Source organism: Rhipicephalus sanguineus, chromosome 11 (assembly GCF_013339695.2).
Source record: "Rhipicephalus sanguineus isolate Rsan-2018 chromosome 11, BIME_Rsan_1.4, whole genome shotgun sequence".
In the NCBI taxonomy this organism is placed as follows: domain Eukaryota; kingdom Metazoa; phylum Arthropoda; class Arachnida; order Ixodida; family Ixodidae; genus Rhipicephalus; species Rhipicephalus sanguineus.
Window position 1 is genome coordinate 139080785 of NC_051186.1, and position 16766 is coordinate 139097550.

The window sequence follows — 16766 nt, forward strand, 5'->3', positions numbered from 1 at the left end:
TCACCAGGCACTACCTTGGAGGTAAACAATGGCTGCTAATGGGAATGAGAGACAGAAGAAGTCGGCTTTTAGCTAACACTTACACTTCTACTTCTACTAATGTTTCCTACTGGAACATGCCAGTGGCTGCTAATGGGGAATGAGAGACAGAAGAATTCGGCTTTTAGTTAACGCGCACGCTGCGAATTTTTTGTTGTTCAACAACGCACAGGAGAAATCTCCCACCGGCACCACCTTGGACGTCAAGATCTGGTACTAGCGTTAAGACTGGTTACGCACTACGACGGGGACGAACGGGTGCCGCTTTAAGGAGCTTCGCCCCTAAAATACTCCTAAAAGGAGTCGGGCCCCCAGTGGAGGCAATGAGTCATGCCTCGCATGCAAGCGACGCGAGGCACATGCCGAATGATGAAAAGTTTCGATGCTACACAGTGATACGCGAGGAGTGGAAAATTTCTCAATAATGTGCACTTCTGCCACATCCACGCACACAATTGGTTGGAGAAGGGCTCGTGGCACGCGACCTGAGCCGTAGTGATAAACCCAAGGAGAGAAAATGGGCCTTGTCTGTGAGGCACCGTTCGAAGAAGGCCAAAGAACCCAGCATCTCACGGGTGACGAGAGTGGTGGGTGCTGGGTCCAGAGGTGCAGCGCTAAGAGTCCGTAGCATACACGTCGATCTCAGCAACGACCTGCTACCACAGAGTGCACAGCGTCCTCGTCATAGCGGTTCCCGGAACACATGCAACACTCCGCCTTCATTGACAGAACGGCTCGGACCCAGAGTACAGTCCCCGGGGCGCCATGTCATCACTTAAGCCACAGACTCACTTGAAAGAAGCGCCCGAGGAGGCAGCTAGGCCTGACCCCTTCCACTTCAGTGACGGCCATGACGACGACTCGGAAACTGGCAACAAGTATATCGTCCAGTTGCTTCCGAGCAATGATGACTGCAGGACCTTCTCAAGAGCGTCGACGGTGAGCGCAACATAACGCCAACGCAAGGACTGACTGGACCAAAGTAAGGACGCTCTATTGCAGACGCGACTGTGAGGCCAGTGTGGCCGGACTACTATTGCAGTTAGGGACTGAATTTAGCTAAAGTATTGTGATTAGCTTACTTGCACGTATCTTTTGAGTGTGTGAATTTTGTGTGATGTTTGGTCGTTTTAGATAAAGTGTGCTTGCTGTGCCACCGCCATCTCTCACCTCTGTCTCTCAATTTCATCCCTTGCAAGTGTTTGAGATGTGTGACATCAAGATACGCTCTGAATTTGTCCGCTGCCCACACCTCTACAAGCAGTGCTGGGCAGTATCGAAGATACATGTATCTTAGATACTCTCTTAGATACTCTTTGGGTATCTTGTATCTGTATCGAGATGCGCCTCGCAAGACGTGTATCAGTATCTGTATTTCCAATACATTGAAGAATGTATTGTGTATCTTAGGATACAAGATACTGTGATCACACAACTACCGTGCGAAACAATGAATGTTGGAACTCTGCTTCTCAAGCTGATGCTGCTGCCACTAACTCACCAGAATAAAACTAAAGGCAGTGACATTATTTTATCTTTCTGCCAGAGCTTTCCAGCGAGGATAAGCGATGACCTCTGAGAGGTCCTATTGGTGGATCAAAGTCACGTGGTGATGCTCGTGTCGTCTAGACAAACAAGCGCGCGAAGGGCCTTGGCCCTTTTGTTTTCTTGTTTTTTTTTTTTTTTAGTTGTACGAGTGTCATGGCACTTGGCACTTGGCCACTGTCCTGTGGCACGTATTCTAATGCGTGCGGCCTCTTTTGCACACATTCTGATGCCGCTGTAGTGTCATTATCGGTTTCTCCTGCGGGGTGCTTCGTTACGAAGACTGAAGATTGCAAGAATGGGGGGTTGCTTTGCGTCTCGTGGCTTTTACAAATCGGCTATTTGAAGGATGTCGTGGATGTAAGTTTGACTTATATGCAGTGAGATTGACTTGTATGCAAAGAAGGTTCTAACTGCTATAACACCACCGGTACCGATGCTGGACCTAATAGAGCAAGCGTTCACCTAACGGACTGTCTTGGCATACGTCTCTTTTTCTAGCAAAAATTCTTTCTTTGCTGTCCTTTTCCATCCAATACATTGCCTATGTGTCTATATTGTTATTTTTGTTCGGTCTGCTTACTGCAACATGTCTTTAACATTCTGCCAAAGTAAGCTCTTTGCTTTATTCTTACTTTTAACTGTCTGTGTCATTTCGGCGACTGTTTAGATACTTACATTCCACTTGAGCAAGAGAGAGAGAAGAGGAAGGCCGGGAGGTTAACCAGATGCTAGTATCCGGTATGCTACCCTCAGGGATGCAACAGCTGCGCCAATTGCGCCATTTTGATACAATTTCGTTTTTCTGCGCCAAGCTGCGCCAAAACCGCGATATTCGTCGAAACTGCGCCACACTGCACCAAAACGCCCTAGGTAACCGCAAAATTTTTTCGGTTGCAGTAGGTTTAGCCTGGTTTTAGCGCGCAACGAAGCCCACATTGGCGACCTCATGTAGGAAGAGGCACCTTCATCCAATCCAATCCACTCCAGTGATGCTTGACTCAAACATGACGTTAATCAGTTGTGGCGGGTTTGCTGGTGGGCCTAAATGGAGTTTTTACTGCTGGTTCAAACGCTGTTCTACAAGGTCATTCAACATGAGCAAAGGTCAGCGGCCATTTAATGTGGAAGCACCGCGCAAAGAAAGTTAACTGGCAAACGGGCCGTTTCACACGTGCTGCAAATCTTAGTGGGGGATGTCGTTATTGTTAGGTGGAGTCCGGTTCAGTGCTGCCTTTGTTCAACTAGCAGTGCTCACGTGCACGAATTCGCGGACTGTATATACAGCAGAGTTTTTTTAAATGTACTGATGAGTAAAGTTAGAGAAGTACTACACACGAAAACCTTGAGCGCCTTAGCCGAATGACTTCGTCAAGGTACTGGCTCCCTTCAGCTTGCGGTGAGGCCGACACCACAATGTGCCGAAAAAGGCCTTCCGCTTTTTGGGAAATCTGGAGATTGGTCTACTCATCATTTTGACTTCGACGCGAGTGCAGTCACCGCTTTTCTGGCGGGAAGGTTTGATGGCAGGTACTAACGAGCACGCCAGTGCAAGTTATCGCCGGCAACCTGAGCGCGATCAGGATCTGTATATCTGCCCGGTAGTGCGTGTGGCATTGTGCTTTTGGTACTACTGTCGTAATGCACGCATTTTATACGCGACGGACCCAAACATGCCGTTGGCTGCTGCCTCTCGAGCAGAGACAGAGATTGCATGTCGCTTGCAGAAACGAAAGCAGCTCACCATTGCTGCGTTTACCCAACGAAGTCTTTGCCGTATCCTTACATGCGGTCACGAGCGTAGCGGGTAGGAATACTCCTCGGGAAACGCTGTCATACGGTAGAGCACGCGACCGACCCAGCAGTGACGGCGTCAGCTTTGTTGGTGACACGATGCACAAAACTAGCAAGGGTTTGGCTCTACTCGACGGCAGGCTCTGCGTACAGTGAAAGGATGCCGATTTTCACTGTGCATAGCAATCTCTCTTTCTCTCTCTCTCTCTCTCTATATATATATATATATATATAAAAGATAAGCGGGGAGGGCGCACTTATTGCGTATTTTCCCTGGTTTGTCTTAGACGTTGCATGGCATAACACACCGGACTTAGACTTTTCTCTTAAACTATATATACATATGTTGGCTCTCTTTAAAATGGACTTTCTCCTCATAGACCTTCTTAACAGAGTGGAATACAAAATTCAACGCATCGGTGCTGAATGAAGTGGACTGCAACAATTACGTGATCAGCCGGAAATGTAGGCCAGGTGTAAAGGACCTTGGTGCAAACTCATCATGCACAAGGCCTTAATGGTTTCCGCAGAATTCATTGGTCTTATTCAGCATGGTATGCGCTGAAAACATGATTGTGGTGACGTCGAAAGATTTGCATATATATTTTTTGTTACTGTTCCAAAATCAGGCTTTGTTTGTGAAGCTGCTCCAAATTTGGAATTTTGTGCTCCAAAATGGAGTTTTTTTTTTCCCGTAACCTGCTCCAAATTTGGATTTTCCTGCTCCAAAAGCCAGATTTTCCTTCTCCAAAAATTGCTCCAGATCCTATTTTGGCTGTTGCACCCCTGTACCCTGCACTGGGATGGGGAAATAAGGGATTGACAGAGAGGGAGAGAAAACAAATAAGAACAAAAACAGGGCAACACAGGCACGAGAGCATTTCACTCAGAGTCATTCAGACAGGCCAGTAGATCGCAGGAAGCCCAGTAGTGCTTGTACGGCCTTCTTCTGTGATGTTAAGTCTGGACGATGGCGTAATATTCTTTCCTCTGACAGAGGCTGGTCATTTAACTTGTTGAGTGCATTACAACGCTATTGTATTTACTGTTACGCAAAGGCGATGTTGAGAACAAACATGTAATAATCCGGGTGCGTCTGGAGTATACAGTAACAAAAATTCGGCTTACTACTAAGTAAAATAGAGAAATTGAGTTTGCATTATGATAGCGTAAATTGTTAGGAGCCATATTGACTGCGTTTGCAAAGGTACTCGAGAAACATTGTCATTCCATATGCTCCGTTTTTCTGGTGAGCGTCGCAACGAGCCGTTTCATGCTATTTTCTATAGGCACTGAATTTAATTGTCATAGTTGGGGTTACCTACCGTGGTGGTCTAGTCGTTATGGCGCTTGACTGCTGACCCAAAGGTCGTGGTGACCGCATTTCGATGGAGGGAAAATGCCAGAGGCCCGTGTGTCTATATTTAGGTTTTAGAACCCTAGCTGGTCGAAATTTCCGGAGCCCTCCATTACAGCGTCTCTCGTAATCATATCGCGGTTTTGGGATGTAAAATGCAACAATTATTATTAGCTCTTGGAGGTGCCGCATGTATCATATTTCTATACTTATTTGCTGCTTTGTTTGATACAAAACTGCTTTTTTATTTTACTTAGATATATTTGTCCCTGATTAGGCTTTCCTAAATTATTTTATTGTTAGTAATAACCAGGTAATCGGAGCTATAAGTGGCAATAGTGTGAATAGCGGCGGTGTCTTGTGGCGCTTTGGGCAACCGTACAATACGTCTGAAACGTTTTTGGGCTGCACATGTTCTTGACGACGTACATCTGTCCGGTGATACGTCATTGCGAAAAGCGCAACACGTTTATGGGCAAGGAAGAACCCCACGGCGCCATCAGGCGGATACTTCTTATTGAAGTTCCTGTGATTAGATGACAACCCGCTAGCAGGTCGGCAAGTACGGCAGCAACTCCCATCAGTTACAAAAGCGGCAAACAAAAACCGCTGTCAGCGAAGTGTACAAAGAGCTGTCATGTTAAGCAGCTAAAGCAACGTCAAGAAGCTGTTTCGGAATGAAACTAATATATCTTGAGCAAGAAGTACAAAACTTTTGAGATACTAACAAACATTTCATTCGAATGAAACGAAATTAGTCGCAGTTAATAAATTTTCAAGGGAACATTTTAGTGCACAGGTGTTTAGTGCTACATTGTATAGACATATAACAACAAATTCCCTAATGTATCAAAGTATCTTAAGATACAATTGGAATGTATCATATCGGATACAGTGAGTTGTTGTATCTGGTATCTGTACCTCAAATACTTCTTGCTCGTGTATCCTGTATCGTTACACGATACAATTTCAAAGTATCTTTGCCCAGCCCTGTCTACAAGGAATTCTCACTTCTAGACTGTATAATGGCTTTCGTCCTCTGTGAGAACCTTGCTAATAAAAAAAAGTGGCTGCAGCCCATCAGGGCCAGCCTGCAGTAGCAGAGCTGCGATGCCAATGCTGCTTGCAACTGTTTCAACCAAGAAGGGTTGATTTAGAACTGGAAGGCTTATAACCGCATCCTGAGCTAAGGACTGCTTGAGCACAGTGAGTTTCTGCTCATGGCATTCTTCCCACTGCCATAAATCATTGTTCTTCTCAAGGTCAGTGAGAGGATGCACTGTGAGTGACAAGTGTGGTATGAAGCTGCTATATTAACCAGTGTTACGACCAGCTCTAGAGTTCTTGGCAGGATCACGCCATTGGGCGTGATCCTGCGAAGCAGGCCTGTCAGTCAGAGGGTTTCACCATAAGTAGGCGCTTGGATGGAGACACAGAGCGCCGCATTTTTCTGGAGAATGCCTACACCTGCTGGGTCGAGCGAGCATGGAGTGCCGTCGTAGACGGGTTCCGAGCAAAACTTCGGGAGAATCTCGGACACCGCTTTTCTGGCCTTTGTTGTCGGCATGGGATGGCAGCTCTCGAAGGGTTCTCACCAAACCACTACATTCTTTTACCGGAGCGCAGACATGAAGGTTTGCACGTGCTCAAGTAAGCTGTCCATCTTCCCCAAGGTCAACGACACCTCCCCTCTCCCCTTTCGGACTTCCTCCTCACTGACGTTCAGGATCATAGTCGTCGGGGTGTTGCGCGTGAGTTGTGTGGTGCACTGGTGTTCCCCAATTGGGCTCCTCGACCTACGAGTGCATTGTGTGACTCGTTGCCTCCTTTCTGTAGGCCGGACACCGGTTTTGAGTGCCTCATGGTTGTCTGACTTAGAGCTTTATAAGCCGAAGACTTGTTGTAAAAATCTCTCTTGATATCTCTCGTCATGCCTCTATGTAAATAAACCTCTGTTCTCTCGAGTATAAACGCGCCTTCCTCTCTGCAAAAGGTGGGTTAACCGGTACTCCAGTGGCGGCCAGCTACCATTGACGTGACCTCCCGGACCCGAGTTGTAACACCAGCAAGTCCCAGGAAGGCCTGCAATTGTTTAATCATGCTGGGTCTTGGGTAATCTAGTACTGCACACACTTTTTCCTCATCTGGCCTGCACTGCCCAAGGGAAATGAAGTGGCCCCTAGAAATTAAGAGACTGATGGCAAAGCAGCATTTTATCAGGGTTAATTGCAAGGCCAGAGCGCTTAATCTCTGACATACTCTCAAGCATCTTTGAATAGACGAGAGTATCATCTAAAAACACCGCAGTGAAATGATTATTGATTCCCTGCAACACCTGGCCTATTAAGGTATTCCCCTGCATACCCGAAAGGCCTCCTCTTAAACTCGAATGTACCTCATCAGAAACAGGAATCTGGACAAACCCTTAAGAGAGACCAAAGCTTGAGAACCACATTGCACGGCCCTATTGCATTAGCAGCAAGTCTGTTCAAGGCATTGGGTTGGCAAATGCCCTGGTGTGTGCATTTGATGGCCGGTAGTCTACAGCAAGTTGGTAGCCTGCAGACTTCTTAACGACAGGCACTGGGGCGCTAGTCCAAGGGCTGATGCCATGTCTTGTGAGGCCCTGCTCTAAGAGGTCATTTACGCAACCTTCAAAGATCTTTTGCTCTTTAGCATTTACTGGATGCAACTTACATCTCATCGGTGCACTATCTTCTGTGTCAGTGCAGTGCTGAGCGAGGGTGGTACATTTGGGAATAGTAGTAAACAAACAGCAGAACTCATCGAGCACTTTATTCATGTTTGGTAGTTGATTTGTGATAGATACTCGCCGTTGTCAGTTGTTATCGTGCGCCCCATGCCTGGAACTACAAGCACTTCTTCAGAGATTCTGTGCAAATAGTATGACTCACCGTATTCCTCCATTGCAAGTGTAATAGTTGGATGCTTCTCACGCTTCATGAATGGCACAATGCACTGCGAGTCGTTTCCACTAATCTGCCCACCCAGCGCTACACGTAGGGGTATGCCTGTCTCAGTCAAAAGTCGCTGCCAAGCACACTGTCCCGACACATATCTGGTGCACACAAGAAGTGTTGGCTGCAGTTGCTTGTGGCCCGTTGTAATCTTGCGCATTAAAGATGTGGTTGACAGCGACCAACCTGTTGCTAGGTCGTGTGTCGTGGTCGAGAACAGAGCATACGAACGAGCAGACGGATAACGACAACTGTTTAATGACTTAAGGATTAAAGCACGCGGGCAAGCGTGGCTACATGTTAGCTCAACAGACACAATCACACACACCGGTCCCAGAGAGCCTCTTGCCGCCCGATCCTCCGCTCGTCATGTGATGCGGTACACATTGCGCCATCTCCTTGTGGCTGTGCCCACGACACCTCCTCTTCTTTGAAGTGGCCCTCCTGCTCTTGTCACAGGTCAAGCCGACTCGGAGCTCTTACGGTTCGTCCACTTCTTGTAGCCACAGGTTGTAGCGGCTGGAGATGTTTGCTGGTGCATCTTGTGAGACCTCCAGGTGTGCTCACTACATACGAACGAGGCGTGTGAGCTGGCCCAATGACGGTCCCTGTTATTCGAGCACCAGACAGAATGCGGACGGCTGTCTGCGGTTGAATGGGATCTCTTGCCAAGGTCCTATGTCTCCGGTTATATTGTTGGCCCTGTTCGACCTTGTAGGCTTCGTTTTGGTTCGTAAGTTCTACGGTGCTCCACCGTGGCCTCAGCACGTGCCGTGCCACGGGCATGTCAGTTCTTAGGCGCCTTCCCACGAGGAGTTCCGCTGGTGTGAATCCTTCTTTCCCTGGCATGTCTCTATGCGCGAGCAGAGCCTTGTGGATGTTTGGCGATTTCTTGATTAGCTGTTTAGCAGTCTGAACTATTCTTTCTGCCGTGCCGTTGCTCTGAGGGAAATAGGGACTGCTGGTTACGTGACTTGATCCCCATTGCTTGACAAACGCTTTGAACTGTGCCGAAGCAAACTGAGGGCCATTGTCTGACCGTATGATAGCCGGTGCCCCAAAGCGCGCGAAGATCTGACTCAGTGCTTGTGTTATGTTCTCTGTGGTGGTACGCTTCAACTTCTTGAGTTCAAAGAAACGTGAGTAGTAGTCCACAACTATACAAGGTAGTTAACTCCACCCCACAGAAGAGATCGATTCCTATCGCTTCCCATGGGTGTTTGGGAAGTGGGGAGAGTATCATGGGCTCGGCGTGTGGTTTATGGTGTTGTTGACAGACAGGGCCTCTTGACACATAACTTTGGATGTGTTGGTTTATGCCTGGCCACCACACTGGTTGAGTGGCTCGAGCCCTACATCTCCCAATGCCCTGATGACCGGCATGCAAGTGTTCTAGCACATCACTTTGCATGCTTGGTGGAATGAGAATGTGGCTGCCTTTGAGTAAAATGCCATCCACTTGTATCAGTTCAAGGGCAAATTCTGAATACCTCTGCACGTCTGGAGGTAGTGCCACTTCTTTGAGCCACGACGTCGTGCAGTAGTCTCTAACTTTTGCTAGAACAGGATCGTTCTCTTGTTCTGCCTTTATATTTTCAAGCATATCGCGGGAAGCAGGCAGAAGTTCCCTTGTGAGAATTTCATGTTCTACGATGGCCTTGCTGAGGCTCCTTGGGCTGCTGTTTTCCGTTTCCTTCTGTGGTTTCCTTGAGAGGACATCGGCTGTATGCATTTCCTTGCCTTGGATGTGGGCAATGGTGTAATCGAACTCGAGGAGTCTCATACGGAACCGTTGCAGACGAGGACTAAGTTCATCCAGGTGACTTGATGACAGCAATGGCACCAGTGGCTTGTGATCGGTTTCCACGTGAAACTGCAGACCAAGCAGATAGGAGTGGAAATGCTCACAGGCCCATGTAACTGCCAGTGCTTCTTTCTCTATTTGCGCATATCGCGTCTCCGTGTCAGAGAGGGATCTTGAGGCATAGGCAACTGGAAGTCTCTGACCTGCTGTCTCTTGAAGGAGGGCTGCTCCAAGACCGTATGACGATGTGTCCGCCGACACAGTGTGATGACTACAAGGGTCGTAGTGAGTAAGCACTGGAGTCGTCATCAATGCTTTCTTGACAGCGTTGAAGCTTTCTTGCTGTGGCTTGTCCCAGCACCATTCGGCGTCGCTATGAACCAAGTCACGTAACGGTTTTGTGAGCTGCGAGAACCCCGGGAGAAACTTGGCCAAGTGGTTGGCCATTCGCAAGAAGGACCTCACTTCTGTTACATCTGTAGGCTCCGATAGGTGACACAGTACGTTGACCTTTTCAGGGTCGGCAGTGATACCATTCGCCGACACAATGTGTCCCAGGAATCTCACTGACCGCTGTTGTAGTACGCATTTTTCTGCGTTCAAGGTGATGCCAGTTTCTTGCAGGGGCTGCAGTACTTTGTGCAGTCGTGCGTCATGTTCTTCCCTTGAAGGGCCAAACACTATAATGTCGTCTTGTAGACACGCTTGGCCTTCAATGCCTTCTAGAACTCTTAGCATTTCTCTCTGGAAAAACTCGGGTGCTGTCGAAATCCCAAAGGGCAATCGGAGGAACTGAAACCGGCCGAATGGCGTCAGAAAAGTAGTGTACTTCTGGGACGCGGGTGCTAGCGGAGCTTGCCAATAACCAGCCCTTGCATCAAGCTTGCTGAACCATGTAGCTCCGGCAAGTCTGGCGAAACATTCATCGACGGTGGGCATTACGACTCGTTCCCGCAGAATGTTCTTGTTTAACCCTCCGAAGTCGACGCAGATTCGAAGCTCGCCTCCTCTCTTTTTCGCGACTACCATAGGTGCGCACCACTCTGTGGCCTCGTCGACCTTTCTGATGACGCCAAGTTTCTCCATTCTCTCCAAGTCATGTTTGCCACTGGGCAGCATGGGCAGGGGTAGTCGCCGCGGATACGTAATAGCACTCGGCTTGGCAACGGGGAGTAATATTATCCTGTATTCTGTCTTGAGAAGACCCAGGCCTGTAGTCAAGTTGGGGTAGTGGCAGAAAATGTGGGCAGGGTCGCTGACCTTGCTTGTTGACGCTTTGACTTCGAGAAGGCTTCGAAGGATATCCAATGATTTGATTGCAGGACATCTGAGAAGTGCATCATGTAACTTGTCGATCACGTAAACTTCTTGACACACTCGGCCATTCCAGCACAAGGTTGCGCTAAACAGACCTATTGTTGTGATTTTGGTCCGGCGGGGTCCCAGCAGCTGTTTCTTGGCCTGCTTCAGGTTGCCCATGACTTGTTCATTGTAGAGGCTTGTAGGTATAGCGGTAACATTTACACCGGTGTCTACTTTGAACTTCATTGGCAAGCCATTTACTGTATCGTCAGTCCTCCACGGCCCAGAGTCCTGTTGGTCAGTCAATCGACCCAAATAAACCTCTTCCAAAACGGCTTGGTTGGTGCTCTTTTTCTTCTTCGGAGAGGCAGACAAGCACACGGCGGCAAAGTGTCCCTTTTTGCCGCAGGCACTGCATATTTTCCCGTTCGCCGGGCACATAGTGCGTGATGGTGGGTGCGTTGTTGAGCCACACCACTTGCACGTCAGCGCCGTTTGATTGCACTGTGTTTTTTGAGAGCGCTGATTTGGCTTTCCTTTGCTCTTCGAGCATCCACGCATGACGTCTATAGCTGCAGGAGTCTGTTGCTGCGGCCGTAGATCTTTTTGCTGCTGCTTGATCATTTCTGAGTTGCGTGCAGCGGGGACGGCGGCTTCAAGAGTCAGCTCGGCGTTAAGTTGCAGCTTCTCGCGTAGTTGCTTGTCTGCGAGACCGACCATGAGCCTATCGCAGATCAATTCTTCTTTTAGATCTCCGTACTCGCAGGTTTCGGCTAGTCTGTAGAGTTTGGTTACGAACGCATCGACTGACTCATGCGCTTCTTGCTTCCAGCTGTTGAACTTCGCCAGCTCATATATCACATTCGTCCGCGGCACGAAATGTTTCGCGAACGCTCCTGTTACCACATCGTAGTTGAGTTTCTCAGCGTCGGAAAGCTTGAGCGATGCCAGGACATCTTCTGCTTCACAGCCCATCGCGTAAATGAGTGTGTTCACCTGGGTTTCGTCGTCTTGTTTCTTCAAACCTGAGATGACGCGGTACCTTTCCCATCGTGTAAACCACCGCTTCCACTTCTCTGGTCTCCGAAAGTCGAGCTTTACCGGCAGTTCGACAACGAAAGGATTGAGCGGTGTTGCAGGCTGAGCTGTGGGCACTGTAGGCGTTGCCATGGGTGCTGCAGAGTTCCGTGTTGCGGTGCAGACATTTGTTAGGCCTACTTGTCTGGTGCCTTCTTCACTGCATTGTCGTGACTTCCACGTATCCCACCGCTGCCACCATGTCGTGGTCGAGAACAGAGCACACGAACGAGCAGACGGATAACGACAACTGTTTAATGACTTAAGGATTAAAGCACGCGGGCTCGCGGGGCAACATGTTAGCTCAACAGACACGATCACACACACCGGTCCCAGAGAGCCTCTTGCCGCCCGATCCTCCACTCGTCACGTGATGTGGTACACATAGCGCCATCTCCTTGTGGCTGCGCCCACGACATGGTGGAGTGCACATTCCTGTGCATGCCTGAGTTTGGCACCCATCTCCTCTGCTCCATGGGCCGCACAAGTGCTCCCCCATCGTGGTGCAAGATGGGCTTGCACCCCTCAAGACAAAATCCCAATTAAACAGACAAAAGCTTATTATGTCAGAGGGAAAGGTCAATGTTTAAGAACGTCTAAAATGTCAATATTATCATTAGCAGTGCTCTAGTAATAGAGAAATTGAAGTAAATGTAGCACACTATATGTGCCACCAGTGGGACGTTTTGGAATGAGCCCGATGACATCAAGAGTCCCGAGTACAAATTATCACTAGTATCCAAGCTACTTACGATAAATAAAAGGACATTCCGAGCATTTCAAGATGTAATAAAATGCTGTTTGTGCTTTCTGTTTGATTCATGGGAAAAAGAACATGACGTTACAGTGGAGAACGGCGCGGGGGTTGCAAAAGTTCCATTTTCGCAGGGCTGCACTCCGCTCGCACAGCTGCGTCTCGGTGGTAGTTTCGTTATCGCATACTGCTGCGTGTGCCTTGCACGCTCATGAAAGTCGCTCTAACGGAAAGTTCGACAAAATGCCATGTCCATGTGATGTTGTGTAATGTGCCCTTCAGAGCAGAAACCAAAGCATCAGCTGCGGGCAGTAAAAGCGGGCAACGTTGGGCAAGGCAAATGCTACGTCGGGAGGCCTTTTTTGAAGTGTCCTAACGCTATGCAGACCACAAAACGTGATTGTTATTCAAAATAAGCATTTCCTTAGCATGAAACAAGCACTACGAGGTTTCTGGAATCAACAATCAACGTCGACTTAACATTTGCCTTTAGTGCCCCTTTAAGCTCACACTAGAGCCTGTACCTAGCAAGGCCTGGAACATAGTCTGGCCAATCCGCGCTTCCAAGAGAGGCTCCTTGTTGCCGGCCAAGGCCACTATCTGCAGTGCAGTCTTGTAGGTAATGGTGCGGAACTATCAATAAATTGACTATCGATAGTATCGATAGTTTTTTTGAAACTATCGATAGTGTAAACAAACTATCGATAGTGCAATCGGTAGTACCATCGTAATATTACTAGCGATATTACTGCCACACGTGTTTATTGCTTTGTTTTGACTTATTCGGGTTTCACCCACAAAGACTGTTAGCAACGTTTGACGCAGACCGCGCCGTAATGTTTGAGAAGCTTCACAATTGTTTCAGATCATTCTGTTAAGATTACGCGCCGGACGCGAATAGTCAAGTTTATTCGAGAGCTTATGCGAGTGCCAGCGATAACACTGGAAAGTTTGATGACGGATGTATAAAGTACGACGCGTTCCACCGATGATCAGATTACTCAACGGCTGACGACTGTTCCCGCCGCTATCAGTGCGCAGTACGTATCGCTTGTATCTTGAGCTTTGATTTTCTGGGCACAAGTTCGCCCAATAAAGAGCTCCGTATTTTCCAGTCTTGCTGCAGCATTCTTCATCGTCACAACCACGTGACGATACTGTCGATAGTGGTGTGAATAATGATACGGTTCTTGCGATAGCCTACTACGAGCTTCGCTTAATTTATGAGCAATTTTTGGCAGAGAAATTAATTATTTCCGCAATGAAAATGGCGGAATATATCCATCAATAAATTCGTATCCAAAAGCAAGCAGTTACACCTTACAATTAACTTCTTGATACATTTTTTTATTTTGAAATCATAAAATGCAATATCAATTTGAAGCCGCACAGTCCCACCACATGTAAAGGCTTCCTTTCCACTGCAGCTGAAGAGTTTGATTTTATAATCATGTGTCATGGCAACTTTCTTGTCCTTCAGCCTGCTCCTCCGGCTCCCCTATGTACCACCAGAGTGGGGAACCAAGTTTACTCTGCACTGAGTCCGCGATGTTGATTTTGTACTATCGATAGTACCATCGAATTTTTTTACTATCGATAGCACTATCGATAGTATTTTTCACCATCAATAGTTCGATAGTGACTCAGCTATCGATAGTATCGATAGTACCATCGATAGTTCTGCATCACTACTTGCAGGTCCTTGCCAGAGTAACACCTATCGTCTCATGTTCCCCCAACAGTGTAAACGAAATCATTGCATTGGTAGCAGTGGGGCGGGCCACTACGCTGACCTGAAAGGCACTCACGAGCTAGATGTGAGACACCTCCACAGCAATGCCAGGTAAATCCCCCCGGAGTCAAGCAGTTGGTATCCTTCTGGCTGTGACGGTGCTGGGAGATATGGCCTTGTAGCAGAAGTGGGCAATCTGTGCATCTGGTTCCTGTAGTAGGATGGCTGTATCGCCACGGGGTGCAGCGGCCAGTAGGATGCCGCCGATGAATACTGCAATGGCAGCTGCCACCACCATAACTCTGGGCTGTGTTCCAGGCAGCTCGGCCACATTTACAGCTGACTGGAAGGCAAGGTCCCTTGCAACTTTATTGGTTGGAGCTGGCAGTATCTTGTACTGTCACCGCCTCCAATAACACTCCATGAGGGCCAGCACCCTTTGCCGACTTTGTGGGATTGGCAAAATGTTTACCCTTCAGCAAATGTTTGAGTTGTGGGTGCATTTACCGCAACTGCTGTCAACCTTTTGACATTTCCGCACTTTGCCGCCAGTCCATTCATAATAGGCTGCAATGTTTTTAGCTTTCTTCTGAGTATTGCTTGCGTTCAGAGCTCAAGTTCCTGCCTCCAGCGGTTCAGGCTTGTCTAGCCACACCCTCTTTTCCCCACTGCCATCAAAGCCGTGCCACATGCTGAAGTGGCAAGGGTCGCGAGAGCAGAGCAACAACTGGCATGGCTTTCAAGTTGACTGTAATAGGGTAGCATATTGGGCGAGTTGGAAAATGCTCATAATGGCCAACGTGAACTGGACACAGTAAGTTTTTTTCCTTTTCTCTTACTGTGTCCTGTTTGAGGGTAGCGAATTGGGCGAGTTGGAAAATGCTCATGATGGTTAGCGCAAACGCAACACAGACGAAAGAAGAAACGACGACGTCCTGTTTTCACTGGCCATCATATGACTTCAAGTTCACTGCGCAAAGTGAAAAAAAAAAAAAAAAGAAACAGCACCCCCTTTTCCGGTGGCGGTCCTTCTGGCATGTATCAATGAGCCTAACCTATTCTTTTTTGTTTCTTCAGCAATACATCTGTGCATGCACATTGCATGTGTTTCGTGATGACATTGTGAAATAGAGTAGCACTTATCTTGTGACCATCCCTTTTTTTCTGCACTAAGTGCCTTGAATGCCAACCTTTCTGATGCAGTGGCGGCCCAGCAGCCCCCAGCCCAGCAGCAGTCTACTGTCATCAGCTGCCGCCCTGGTCAGCAATTTTTGGAAGCCAAAGTGATAAAAGCTGCTCTCCTGAACACATGCAGCTGCTTGGCACTTATTTATGGCTACTGTGCTAGGGTCTATTGCAGAATATCCTAGCCAGTTGACTTGTTTTGTTTCACATGTAGAATCTGTTTATAATATAATACGAAATGTATCAATCTGAGAACACAGAGTAGTCATCTGTTTGCTGGCTAGTTTCCTTTGTTGGTGCACGATCCAGCCAGCACCACTTTCACAATACATGTGTGGTTCAGTGCCATAATTGAGCAAATTAGTACTTAACTGTTTTGACTGGAGCAGATAAACGTATCTGCCATTTGCAGCCAGTACAAGGAAAGAAAGGACCTGCACTGCTGTTGAATGTCGGTGCCATCTGTCATTGTCGAGACGAGATACTAGAAGTGTAGGTAGCTTGGCCAGTTGGTGCAAATGCATGGAAGTAAGCAGTGCAAAAAACAGGAAGGAATGACTTGTTCTTGTTGTGAATGTTCTTGTCATTCCTTCATGTGTGCGTCGTCTTGTTTTTCGCGCTGCTTACTTCCATGGACAAGATACTACTAGTTGTGCACACGGACTTTTCCATTGCTGTTTCTGCAGGATCTACTTTTCTGCATTATGTTACAACACGATTCATACTTTCATTCACTGTCGCCAGCGTCCTTCAATACCTTTCTGGTCACAAAACTGCCGCCTCAGTTTCACATAGATCCTGCACCCACCCCTAGGCAGTGGCGCACCGACGGGGGGGGGGGGGGGGTTTGGGGGTTGTAACCCCCCCTGAGGCCGACCTGACCCCCCCCCCCCTCGCAACTGCTTCACGGTCATTGTCACCGAGAATCCAGCGTACACGTTCACGGGCCTTTCAGACGTTGTTATTTCAATTCAAGAGGTGGTCTGAGGTCGATTTTCTCTCATTTACTCCAGAAATACGTTGTATTCACCCATCTACTCCTAAACTGAAAGAGCGCAAACCGCGTGCTCTGTGGCTCTGCGTTCACTTCCAGTGAAGCGGCTTTGGACGAAAGAAAAGATGCTTTCACGGGTCGTCAGTTTGACCCCTCCTCTTTTCTTGCCCCCTCTGATTATTGCAATAGAGCAAGGAGATATTTC

General features: G+C 48.0%; 1 protein-coding gene across 1 annotated transcript in view; it reads left to right on the forward strand.

Annotated features, from left to right (window-relative positions):
• The window catches only part of LOC119374759 (beclin 1-associated autophagy-related key regulator), a 198422-nt gene extending 182730 nt beyond the window's left edge, over positions 1 to 15692 (forward strand). Inside the window, exon 11 of the mRNA XM_049411003.1 lies at positions 15586 to 15692. Within this exon, the coding sequence (XP_049266960.1) occupies positions 15586 to 15669 (84 nt within the window). The 3' untranslated portion in view covers positions 15670 to 15692. The remainder of the gene's footprint in view (positions 1 to 15585) is intronic.
• The last annotated feature ends 1074 nt before the right edge of the window (positions 15693 to 16766 follow it).